General features: G+C 44.3%; 1 protein-coding gene across 1 annotated transcript in view; it reads left to right on the top strand.

Moving 5' to 3' along the window:
• itga9 (integrin, alpha 9) overlaps positions 1 to 13,178 on the top strand; it is a 382,843-nt gene that overhangs the window by 252,570 nt on the left and 117,095 nt on the right. Inside the window, exon 18 of the mRNA XM_067981373.1 lies at positions 7,364 to 7,514. Within this exon, the coding sequence (XP_067837474.1) occupies positions 7,364 to 7,514 (151 nt within the window). The remainder of the gene's footprint in view (positions 1 to 7,363; positions 7,515 to 13,178) is intronic.

A 13,178-nucleotide genomic window follows, 5' to 3' on the forward strand; every position in this document is an offset into this window, starting at 1 on the left:
AGTATAGGAACAGGAAAATAGACAGGATGAATGCGTGGCTGCAGGGATGGTGTAGGAGGGAGGGATTTAGATTCCTGGGATATTGGGACCGGTTCTGGGGAAGGTGGGACTTGTGCAAGCGGGACGGGTTACACCCGAGCAGGACCGGGACCAATCTCCTCGCAGGGGTGTTTGCTAGTGCTGTTGGGGAAGGTTTAAACTAGAGTGGCAGGGGGATGGGAACCTGAGCGGGGAGTCAGAAGGGAGTAAAGTTGAGAGCAGCAAGAGAGGGGAAGACCCAGGGGAAATTTACAATACAAATAGTTCAAACAGTTGTTCAACAACAAGTGAAAGGGAAAAGCGTAGAGCAGCAGAAAGAAAGCATACTTTAGACACTACAGATAAAGTGAAAACTAGAAGGCGTAAGGCGATTAACCCAGCATCAAAGCTGAAGGTCAGGCTAGGGTGTGTGGCCCCACTAAGAGTTCTATATACAAATGCACGGAGTATAAGGAATAAATTAAATGAACTACAGGTTCAAATTCAAATTGGAGGGTATGACATGATAGCTATTACTGAGACATGGCTGCAGGATGGTCAGGATTGGGAACGAAATATACCGGGTTATAAGGTCTACAGGAGAGATAGGGAAAATGGAAGAGGGGGAGGAGTAGACTTAGTGATTAGAGATGAAATCAATTCAATGATAAAGGAGGATATAACGAGAGGTAAGCAGCCAACAGAGACCTTATGGGTTGAATTGAGAAATAGGAAAGGATCTAAGACTATAGTGGGAGTTGTGTATAGGACCCCTGGCAGCAGCTCTGAAGTGCTAGATTGTATGAATGCAGAGATTAGACAAGCGTGTAAGAAAGGCATAGTGGTCTTAATGGGGGACTTTAACCTTCACATAGATTGGGAAAAGCAGACTAGCAACTGTCAGAAAGGTGGTGAATTTCTTGAGTGTGTCCAGGATAGTTTTCCACAGCAGTATGTCCTAGAGGCAACAAGGGGGCAAGCCATACTAGATTTAGTAATGAGTAATGAACCAGATTTAGTTAACAGCTTAACTGTACGCGAACATCTATCCAATAGTGATCATAACATGATCGAGTTCAATGTAGTGTTTGAAAGGGAAAAAAGTGAGTCAGCTGCTAAGATTCTAGACTTGGGTAAGGTCGACTTCAATGGGATAAGACAGAGACTGTCCGCAGTAAACTGGGCAAATCTGTTAATGGGTAAAACGACTGATGATCAGTGGGAAATGTTTAAAGAAACATTTAACGTGATACAGAATCGGTTTGTACCCCTGAGGGGCAAGAACTCTATTTGCCAAAAAAACAGCTATGGACAACTAAAGAGGTAAGGGACAGTATAAGACATAAGGAAAGGGCATACAAAAAGGCAAAAAATGGCACAGATCCTGGCGAATGGGAAAGATACAAAGATCAACAAAGGGTCACAAAACAGATAGTAAGAGCTACAAAAAGAGAGTATGAAAAGAAACTTGCAAGGGATATCAAAACCAATACGAAGAACTTTTATAGTTATATTAGGAAAAAGAGGGTGGTCAGGAGCAGTGTTGGCCCCTTAAAAACTGAAAGTGGGGATATTGTCATTGACAATGGGGAAATGGCAGATATGTTGAACGATTACTTTGTGTCAGTATTTACAGTCGAAAAAGAGGATAGCATGCCCGATATCCCAAGAAAACTAATATTGAATCAGGGATAGGGACTCGATAATATTAACATAAGTAAAGTAACAGTAATGAAGAAAATAATAGCACTATAGAGTGACAAATCCCCAGGACCAGATGGTTTCCATCCCAGGGTTTTAAAGGAAGTAGGTGAGCACATTGCAGATGCCCTAACTATAATCTTTCAAAGTTCTCTAGATTCAGGAACTGTCCCTCTAGATTGGAAAATTGCACATGTCACTCCGCTTTTTAAGAAAGGAGAGAGAGGGAAACCGGGGAATTATAGACCAGTTAGCATAACATCTGTTGTGGGGAAATTGCTGGAGTCTATAATTAAGGATAGGGTGACTGAACACCTCGAGAATTTTCAGTTAATCAGAGAGAGCCAGCATGGATTTGTGAAAGGTAGGTCGTGCCTGACAAACCTGATTGAATTTTTTGAAGAGGTGACTAAAGTAGTGGACAGGGGAATGTCAATGGATGTTATTTATATGGACTTCCAGAAGGCATTTGATAAGGTCCCACATAAGAGACTGTTAGCTAAGATAGAAGCCCATGGAATCGAGGGAAAAGTACGGACTTGGTTAGGAAGTTGGCTGAGCGAAAGGCGACAGAGAGTAGGGATAATGGGTAAGTACTCACATTGGCAGGATGTGACTAGTGGAGTCCCGCAGGGATCTGTCTTGGGGCCTCAATTATTCACAATATTTATTAACCACTTAGATGAAGGCATAGAAAGTCTCATATCTAAGTTTGCCGATGACACAAAGATTGGTGGCATTGTAAGCAGTGTAGCTGAAAACTTAAAATTACAAAGTGATATTGATAGATTAGGTGAATGGGCAAAACTGTGGCAAATGGAATTCAATGTAGACAAACGTGAGGTCATCCACGTTGGATCAAAAAGGGATAGAACAGGGTACTTTCTAAATGGTAACAAGTTAAAAACAGTGGATGTCCAAAAGGACTTAGTGGTTCAGGTACATAGATCATTGAAGTGTCATGAACAGGTGCAGAAAATAATAAGGCTAATGGAATGTTGGCCTTTATATCTAGAGGACTAGAGTACAAGGGGGCAGAAGTTATGCTGCAGCTATACAAAACCCTGATTAGACCGCACCTGGAATACTGTGAGCAGTTCTGGGCACTGCACCTTCGGAAGGACATATTGGCCTTGGAGGGAGTGCAGCGTAGGTTTACTAGAATGATACCCGGACTTCAAGGGTTAAGTTACGAGGAGAGATTACACAAATTGGGGTTGTAGTCTCTAGAGTTTCGAAGGTTAAGGGGTGATCTGATCGAAGTTTATAAGATACTAAGGGGAACGGATAGGGTGGATAGAGAAAAACTATTTAGGGGGCACAGTCTAAAAATTAGAGCCAGACCTTTCAGGAGCGAGATTAGAAAACATTTCTACACACAAAGGGTGGTAGAAGTTTGGAACTCTCTTCCGCAAACGGCAATTGATACGAGCTCAATTGCTAAATTTAAATCTGAGATAGCTAGCTTTTCGGCAACCAAAGGTATTAAGGGATATGGGCCAAAGGCGGGTGTATGGAGCTAGATCACAGATCAGCCATGATCTTATCAAATGGCGGAGCAGGCACGAGAGGCTGAATGGCCTACTCCTGTTCCTATGTTCCTATATATAGAGTGTCAGTGAACAATCGTCTGTCATGAGACCTATCCCTGTGTTACTATTGGCTCGTCATTGCATCATATGGTCTAAAGTAAAAGATTTCCTTTTGAGTTATTTGTGCAGGTGTATTTGATAAGTTTGATGGGTTTCCTATTGCGTAGAATGCCTCCTGCCCCATTAGGAACACAGCCGTAGGGAATGTAACTGTTTCATTATCATGACGATTAAGAATATTTCCTTGTTAAGTTTTGTTTTGAACTGAAATTCATCACTTGAGTGGTTAATACTATGCAGCATTTATCTGGAAAAAAAGTATGACAAACAGAATGTTTCAGGGACTGGGACACTGCAGTACCACTGTGTGGATATTCTATTTAGACAGTACTTGGCACTTCAAACATTGGGGGGAAGAGCTGTTTAATTTTTCTGTGGTTAAATCACATAATGTCATAAAACAGTGGAAAAGCAATTTATAAAATGCTGCCCCCCGCCCCCCCCCCCCCCCCCGCAACTGTTCAGCCGTTAAATTCTTCAATTTTCATATTTTCCAGTCGGCTGTTCTGCCAACTTTCTTCAATAAAACTCATTCAGTCTCATGATTTGCCGTAAAACGAACTATTTGTGTTTTCTTTTTGTTGCCATTGTGGTTTTGACTTCAACATGAAATGTTTTCTTTGAATACCAATGTTTTTGCAGTGACATAACAAATTACTATCTTATGGCAAGTATATTTGAAATATTCTTTTGTAACTCGACAGAAAAACTGGGTGATTTACGTTGACTCGTATTTTTTATTCAATTTTTTTGTAATTTTAGTCAAGCTCCTGTCTATATGCTAAATGGTGACTTCTCGTGCTAATTTTCTCTAAACCCTGCCCCACTTTCTTCTGGAGCTGGGTACTGAGGGGAGTCGGGGTGGGAAGAGAATGGCGGGGTCTGCAGACTGTTCCATTGCCACTGTGGGTACACATCTATGGTGGGTAATGGCACTTACTTGTACAGGCAGGACTGATCCTGGTGTTTTAATCCTCTCGTACTGTGAAGGTCTCCATTTGAAGCCTTAGAATTACTGAAACTTGTCCACTGAGAGATCAAGTTCAAGCCTAGAATTTGAGTTCTATTGTTGTTAATTGGAGTCCTGTTCACTATATGTACTGCTCAAGTTACCAGGCCTCCCACATTCACCATTTTGTACTTTGTGTGGATATATACAGTGTAAAATATGATCACAATGATTACCTCAGCTTTTTTATAATGGCTCTGGCTGCAGTGAAGTAAACAATTAAACTGGTGTGATACAGTTTCGTGAATCTTGGATGACAGCCATTTTCCCATTTCCTGTTTTTCTTGCCACTTTGCTTGTTCTGAACATCAACCCACCTTGTTGCTCTGTAAAAGCTTCAGGATAAAGAAAGCTAACTGAGCCTGTTCTGGTTTTTGCTGTGTCTGACGTTTCTTGGCACTTTGTCCATGTGTATGTAACATTCATATGATGTTCATGCTGACTGGAGCCTTTAAAAGTAAAACCTTCGAAATTAACCTTTATAATGCGGAGAATTATATTTATTTGGGAGTACACTGGGGGGAATTTTAATCCCCCATGACTGGTGGGAGAGGGTCGGGGGTAGGGGGGGTTTAAATTGTTAAAAATGTGAAACCCGACACCAACCAACGAGCATACCAACTTCCGGTTTAATCGCGGTGGGTTTAGGGGCGTCCGAGTAACCCACTCTGGAGAGGCGGGTCCGCCATTATAATATTTAAACGAGGCTCCTTTCCGGAGATTTTGGCAGTGACTTGAAATTAACGCCTCCTCCACGGGTTTCAGGAAACCCATCAGTAAAACGGAGATGAGATTGAGTGGCACTGTGTGGAGATTGTTAAAGGTCAGGAGTCCCGATATGAATAAAGGCTCAGTGCTCACAGCTGTTTTCTCAGTTCCCTCTGGGAAACGGTTTGGTGAGAGTATTTGTTATGACAGACGTATTTGTACAGTTTGGAGGTGTTCACACAGAGAACATCAGGATGGGTGGTGTCATAGTTGCTTTTGTTTGGAGTTCAGATGAGGAAGACAATCAGCATCCACAACAGCAATGTCGTGGTGTGGAGGGAGCTGCAGGTGGACAACAGAGAGCAACAGAGGGGTCGAGGTTGCAGGAGGCACTACCCATGTAACAGGGCGTACAGACAGAGGCTCAGCTTCCTTGACCTCTCGGAACAGTAGTGCTTCTGAAGGCTGAGATTATCACGTCAGGTGGTTGGAGACACACCTGCAGCCTCCTAGAAGAAGACCTGCTGCCTGCTGGACCTGGCGGCCGCGCATTACCCGTGGCTGTGAAAGTCACCACCACCCTCCGGTTTTTTTTTGCCTCTGGTTCCTTCCAGGGCACTACTGGAGACATAGCGAGGGTCTTGCAGTCGGCTGCACATAAATGCATAAGGCAGGTGACTGACGGATTGTTTGCCAGGGCTGGGAGGTATGTAAACTTCCCCTGTGATGACAATAGCCAGAATGAACGGGCACTTGGATTCGCGTCTCTGGCTGGCTTCCCACAGGTACAGGGTGCTATTGACTGCGCACACGTGGCAATCCGAGCACCACCAGGTCAACCAGGAGCATTCGTCAAACGCAAGGGATTTCATTCCATCAATGTTCAGCTGGTGTGAAACCACAAGAAAGGTTCCCACAGGTCTGCGCCAGATTCTCTGGGAGCTGCCATGATGCTTTCATACTGCGGCAGTCAAATATCCCTGACATGTTTGTACCTAGAACCAGTAGGTGGTTATTTGAGTTCAAATGACATCAGAGTAAAGCTTGATCAGTTTAGAGCCAATGGCAAATCTTGGACATTAGATGGCAGCTTTTAAATCCCTTCATGGAACAGTTTGCACTGTTTTCACTTTATGTGGGGTTTACTCTATGTTTAGTCAGTCTTGAAACTGGTAGCCTGTTGGTGTGGGCATAATTGACTGTGTGCTCAGTGCCCACAATGCGGTCGTACACGATTAATAAATATGGCGGTAATTTTCCAAGTTAGCATTCCTGGTGCGGCGCCTCCCTTGACAGCAGAGCAGATCGGACAATCGGTCAGTACACCCGATTTGTACTCCTCCCAATTTTCAGCTCACTGGGTCCCTATTCATTCCACCACACTGCTGCACTTCCCTCTTCAGCTGGGGACTGTGGGGAATGGGAGGGGTGTGGGTGAAGGAGAGAGGCCTGGCCAGCAGTCACTGGAAAATGGGACGGCTACGAATTGGGTGTGTACCTGTGATTGTGCAGCAAGGTTCTGCACTCGGAATAATAACTAATTAAATTTACCTCATGATGTATTTTCAGAAATAATCTGCAGTAAATTCTATGTTCCATGTATATTATATGTTAGAAAGATTGGGATATAGGTGTATTAAGTATTAAGATGTACCTCTGACATTTGATACTGAGTACCAAAACTTGCTTTTAAACAGTGCAGAAACCACATCTTCAGGTTAGGATATAAAAATCTTTGTGAGCGTTTGATGTTATATTCTGTCAATATTGTCCATTCAAATGAATGGAAAACTTACCCTGATCTTTGGGAAATTGCTGCTGCATCTGACCTTCTATTTCAGATTTATTGGGCTATATCCCCCTCCCTCCCCTGTTCCCTTCTCTGACCATGATAAGTGCTTTCTGATTTCGTGCAGCCTCTCCATTTTTGCCTGAACTGTGCTCTATCTTTGGGACTGGCCAGCTAGATTGTACTTTCCTATGAAATATATTTTAAAAATGAGATTTAAAAAGGTAGCTCTGATTCACAATTAGAGGCACTGATTATGTTAATATCCAATGGATGTTAGTCATGGATGGAAGCAGTATGTTACTGTGCACTTTAGCAAAGGCCCAGATGTTGCTAATGAGATATCTCTGAGCATTCAGTTTCAGCTTATCAAATTTAAATTATTGAGGTACTTGATGTCTACACTTTACCCCAACTGCAGCAGGGCTCCATGAGGATTCTGAACAGTGCAGAATGCTAATTTATTTCTGTTTTCTGATTTTTCAGCATTGATGAGCACAAGGCTTTCTTAGCATTGGGGGCAGTGAAGAACATCTCTGTGAATGTCACCATTCAAAATGCAGGAGATGATGCATATGACACCAACGTTTACTTTAACTTCTCTCAAGAGCTCTTCTTCATCAAAATGTGGCAGAAGGTTGGTAAACAGTAGATGCATCTTGAACTCATAAGACTGGAAATCTTTGATCTGCCTTTTTGGAACTGAAATCCAGTCTGGAGCCTGACTTGTGAGTCATTAAAACCCAGGCTGTTTTACCAGGTTTTTGAAGCCTTGCTATTCATGGCAGGGTGTAATGGTATCTCCTGTGGCTCCAAGTTTATTTTGGTTGTAACTTAAAGCACAAAGCCTGTCAAAGAAAGGATTCATAACAGCAGTTTGATGATTCATTTTCCTTGGTGTCTCCCTCCATTTCAACAAGTAGGAAGGGAAATTGCATTGATGACAGCAAAACAAAACCCTCTGGTGGTTGAGTTCAAGCCTTATCTAATGAGGAAGCCTGTATCTCTGACTGGGATACAGTGATAAAAAAAAAATATTCCATTGAATTAGCAGTGAACTGTAGTCCAGTAGGGCAGCTGTGTCAAATGCTTTGTCAGATCCCCTGATATTGAATCCTTGACCCCATGTTCCTTTTGAATTTTTCAACTTCTAATCTCTGGCTTTACTTTGTAGCAAGTTAATTTAGGACACATCTCTTCTAGTTCTGCTGTTATGGCTTTGGTTAAATGACCTACTCACTTAAATTATTATGAATGTTTTTTCTTTTAAATGAGAGACAATCACAGCCCTCCAAGAAAAGCAAGCTCAGGTCCCTGAGCCACTCTTCATAAATTACAGCTTTAGTGATTGGAATCTTCCAGGTTGTCCCTTATTGATCTTTCTCCTGTGCATCATTGCCACTTTGAAGGATGTGCACCCACAGTATCAGTGTCTTTTCAGTGAGTTATGCAGGGTTACTTGCTAGTTCTTTTGGTAACAGGAAAGACTAGAGTGTCTCAGGTTCTTCATCCTTGAAAGGAGGCATCTGAGAGGTGATCTTATCGAGGTGTATAACATCGTAAATGGTATGGAAAAGGTAAATCCAAAAAATTACTCTGAAATAAATAGCGAGTGTCGAACAAGAGGACACAGGTACAAACTAGTAAAAGGTAAATTTAGCACTGATATCAGAATGTTGTTCTTCACATAAAGAGGACTCTCAAATAGGGTAGTGGAGGCAAAAACTTTGGAATCATTTAAGAACCAATGGGATGCTGCAGTGACTGTCTTTAGGGTTATTTTGGATGGATGAGCTGAGATGGCCTGAATGGCCTTCCTCACCTGTAATCACACTGAATGGATGGCTCCTCAGGAACTACGAATATTCTCTTTAGCCATGGCTCCCTTGAAACAGCCATGAACAAGAGCAGAAAGCAATCTAATAAAACACATACAGCCACCAGGATTGTGGCACAGAACATCATCAGATTGTTAAAACAAAGGTTCAGATCCCTGGATAGGGTGTTGCTCCCTTAGGCCTCAAAGATCATAGTAGCCTGTTACCAATTGCACAACACTGCCACCCAAAGTGGCATTACATGGAGCAGATGGAAGAGGAGTCCCAGCCAGGACCCTGACCTTGAAGACATGTCTGCTGAACCCCAGTTGAAGACAGGAAGGGGGTAATTTTCACCATCACCGCCTGGTTGGTAATCTGGCAGAGTGGATTGCTGCTTGTATAACCTCTTCAATTTTCATTCCGTTGTATCTGTACTGGTGCTTGCCACTGTTGGATTGAATGATGCAGGATGCTGCAAAGTGTTGGGGACAGGGCAGACATTGCCCTCTGTGGTCCTCATGGACACTTATATAAGAACTCCAGAAGTACATATATTGAAACGCTGGCAGTAAGACACCATTGAAGCAGAGCTTGCATGGCGAGGTATGTTTTTGTGGAGTCATGCATATCTGTGTGTCAGTGAGGAAGGAGAGAAAGAATAATAAGCAAAGGATGATACTTGTCCTGAGTTTGGGTAGGCCTCTGAACTTCCCTACTCCCACTCCTTCTAGTACGTCTTGGTTCCAGAATTTGGAAGACGGACTCCTTGTACTTGGCAATTTACGAAATTTGGGAGGACCCTCTACTGTCTGCTGTTCCGGCTGCTTGTTAAGTGCAACCTTTTTCTGTAGGCAGATGCAAAACATACATATGTTGGAATTTGGAAGAGCAGAGACAGTGGGATAAATTTTAACTGTGAGCCTGGAAGGGAGCGGAGGGGAGGGGGAAAGATTTCCGGGTCCGAAATCCGGAAGGTAAGTGGGCTGGTTATGATTGCACTTCTGGGATTTGTGCCCGGCAGCCAGCCTCATTGACAGGCTGGCTGGCTGTTCGGCAGGAGGGCCTGCTACAGCAGGCCGCAGCCAGGGATCGGAGGGAGGGAGGGAGGGATCGTGGATCGGGAAGAAGATTGGGGTGGCCGGGAAGAAGATTGGGGTGGCCAGGAAGAAGATTCGGAAGGAGTTCGGGGGGCTGAAGCAGAGATTGGGGAGGAGTTCAGGGGGCCGAGGAAGAGATCGGGGTTGGGGGGGTGCCAGGAAGAGATCGGAGGTCGGCTGAAGAGTCAGAAGTAGGTGGGGATCCACCATCGGGGGAGGGGGTCGGCCGATTGTGGGGGTCCTGTCGGCCACGTGAGCTTGTTGGGCCTGGATGAAGCACTTTTGCTCCTCCAGGCCCTCTCACCTCATGGATCCGGCCTTCCCACCTGCTTTCACCTGACGGGAGTGGGAAGCGATGGGAAACCCAAACAGGTAAGGTTACGGTTATTTTATTATTCCAATACACAAAATATTAAGCACCTCAAGTATCTCAATGAGGCACATTGTTCTTTTAACTATCGGCCTGCTGGCTGTAAGTGGGGGCGAGACTTCCTGGTGTCTGCTCTCCACACGCAGACAAACCTGCCTGGGTTAAACCCAGAAGCAGGAGTGTTGGAGTCGGGATGTTGTCCTGCTCTGAAAATGGTGGATTTTAATTTTAACCCCCACCTGTTCTTGGGGGTTAAAATTTACCCCAGTGACTCCCAAGTGCCCAGCCTGTATGTCACCTTGATGTGAGTTCATAAACACGCAGAATGCTTCTGTTGGTAGTGTGCTTAGTGATCCTAATTTTGCAAGATTTGTGTGCGATAGTATAAGTATAATTCTGTGCTAGCAACAAAGTCTGCCCTGCAGCAAGACGAGCATGGATGTGCACATGTCAAAGAGCTCAAGGTTGCCTGAGTGCCTCAGTGAAGCTACTGCATGGTGAGACTGAATTCTTGCCAGCATTCAGCAGAAGACCATATATGAAAAGTTGACAAAGTGTGGATACTCTTCCTTGGCAATCTTCCTGAGTCCAGGAGAATTCCTTCTCAGTCACTCCTATAACCACTGAACATGAGAGATAGCATTGACAGCCCAGCTGGATTTGGGTCAGCAAGTCAATGCAATCGTCTACATCCATCAGTCATAAGGGCTAGAAACATATTGTCTGTACTCAGGAAATCTTGCTTCAAACATAGCAACCCTACTTTGCAACACTTCCTGGAGTAAGACCTGTAAAATTACATTCTTAAAGGAACATACCTGTTCCTTTCTATCTTTGCTTCCAACTTCAACTGATAGTAACAAGACTTTTACATTTTCGAATATGCAGTTGTGCTTTACCTCTGAGTGACAGCCTTTTAAGAGCTGCTGATTCACTGGTTATCTTGCCCCACAGACCTAACAGGTTCCCTGCACATCAGCCAATCAGTGTAGAGAGTATATGAAAAGTATTAGGGCCCTCCAATTAATGCCAAAACATAATTGATTTTTAATTAATCTTAAGGTGCACAATTTCATTGATCTTATACTGAGCAGGAAGTAGGATCTCAGTCTGTTAGTCACTGAGGTTGGGGCTTAAAGCAGTGATTTAATTTACTGGGCCTTTGTTGAGAAATGATGTGATTGCCCAAAAGAGGAGACTGCTGAGATTTGGCTCCATGTGGATGTCACTGTTCATTTCCTGCTGTGTGTTGGTATTGCATACAGAAGCTTACTAGATATAAAATGAATAGGACTGGGCTCAGCGCAGTGGTTCAGAGCTCAGCAGCAGCAGAATAGCCAGGAGCAGTGAAGTTATGAGTGCGACAGTAGTGGTAAGAGGGGGGTGGGCTTGCGATTTTGTCAACTTGACTCAGTCGTTGGCACTCTCGTCTCTGAGCCAGCAGGTTGTTGGTTCAGGCCCCACCTGAGGACTTGTGTGTCAGCCTAGATTGTCCCAGTGCGATACTGAGAGAGTGCTGCATTGTCGGAGGTGTCATCTTTTAGCTGAGATGTTAAATCAAGGCTCTGTCTGATTCTTAAATCGCACAGCACTGTTCAAGGAAGAGCAGGGAGTTCTCCTGGTGTTATGGTATCAATGAGCAGATCTCTGCTCTTCCCTGATTAAACACCGATGCGAGTGAAGCAGTGAGGCAGACTCTGCACTTCTCTGAAAGTACTTGTAGTAGAAGTGGAGCACAATACTGCACTTATACACAGAATAAAGACAGCAGCTTAAACCAATGTTCATCAATAGCTGCTTTTATATTAATCTTAAGTTGTGACTCTCGTAGTCCAGGTCTCCCACAACTAATGGTGAAGTGAAGCTAAAACTGAGGGCTTTTGTTAGACCGGCAACCAGGAACACCCATTTTTCACTGGGTCTAACTCTAACCCCTAAAAGTGCTACATTGGCAGAAGGGTGATGTGTACATTCTTGGAACCCCCCACTAGCACCACTTCATGAAATCATCACGGACGCAACTTCATGATAACAATGTATCTTACTTTATTGCATGAGAAGTTCACTTCATCACGACGTTATCCTCAGTTCATCCCAAAGCGTTTCACAACCCATTAGTTACTTTTGAAATGCAGTCACTATTGTAGCAGCAAGTTACGCACAGCAAGATCCCACAGACAGCAAATGAGATGAATGACCACTTAATCTATTCTTTTGTTCTTAATCTGTTCACACCAATTCCCAAACTCCGATACTGTGCGGCTGCACAGCCGATGCCTCACTGAAGTGATGGGAAAAGCCCAGTGTAGGTGCTGCTTGAGACCCATGCCAGTGGGGCCAGGTTCCTGAAGCATGGGTCTTACACGCCTAGCCGAAGGCCAAGCGTAAAACCACCGGGATTTGCTAAGGCCAGCTACCGGGAAGGCTGTTTCTTCAGCAGATCTGTTGGGCTGCGGGTCTTAGTGATACCGGCGGTTTTACAGTTAGCCTGCAGCTGGCTGCGCATGATCTGTGCTTTGGGAATCAGGCACTGCCATCGCAATGTAAAAGTGCTTTATAATTGGCTTATGAAAGTGGCAAGTAACATTCGCGCCAGACAAGTGCCAGGCAATGACCATCTCCAACAAGAGAGAATCTGACCACCTCCCCTTGACATTCAACGGCATTACCATCGCTGAATCCCCCACCATCAACATCCTGGGGTTCACCATTGACCAGAAACTTAACTGGACCAGCCATATAAATACTGTGGCTACAAGAGCAGGTCAGAGGCTGGGTATTCTGCGGCGAGTGACTCACCTCCTGACTCCCCAAAGCCTTTCCACCATCTACAAGGCACAAGTCAGGAGTGTGATGGAATACTCTCCACTTGCCTGGATGAGTGCAGCTCCAACAACACTCAAGAAGCTCGACACCATCCAGGTCAAAGCAGCCCGCTTGATTGGCACCCCATCCACCACCCTAAACATTCACTCCCTTCACCAACGGCGCACTGTGGCTGCAGTGTGTACCGT

The sequence above is a fragment of the Heptranchias perlo genome, chromosome 3 (assembly GCF_035084215.1).
Source record: "Heptranchias perlo isolate sHepPer1 chromosome 3, sHepPer1.hap1, whole genome shotgun sequence".
Taxonomy (NCBI): Eukaryota; Metazoa; Chordata; class Chondrichthyes; order Hexanchiformes; family Hexanchidae; genus Heptranchias; species Heptranchias perlo.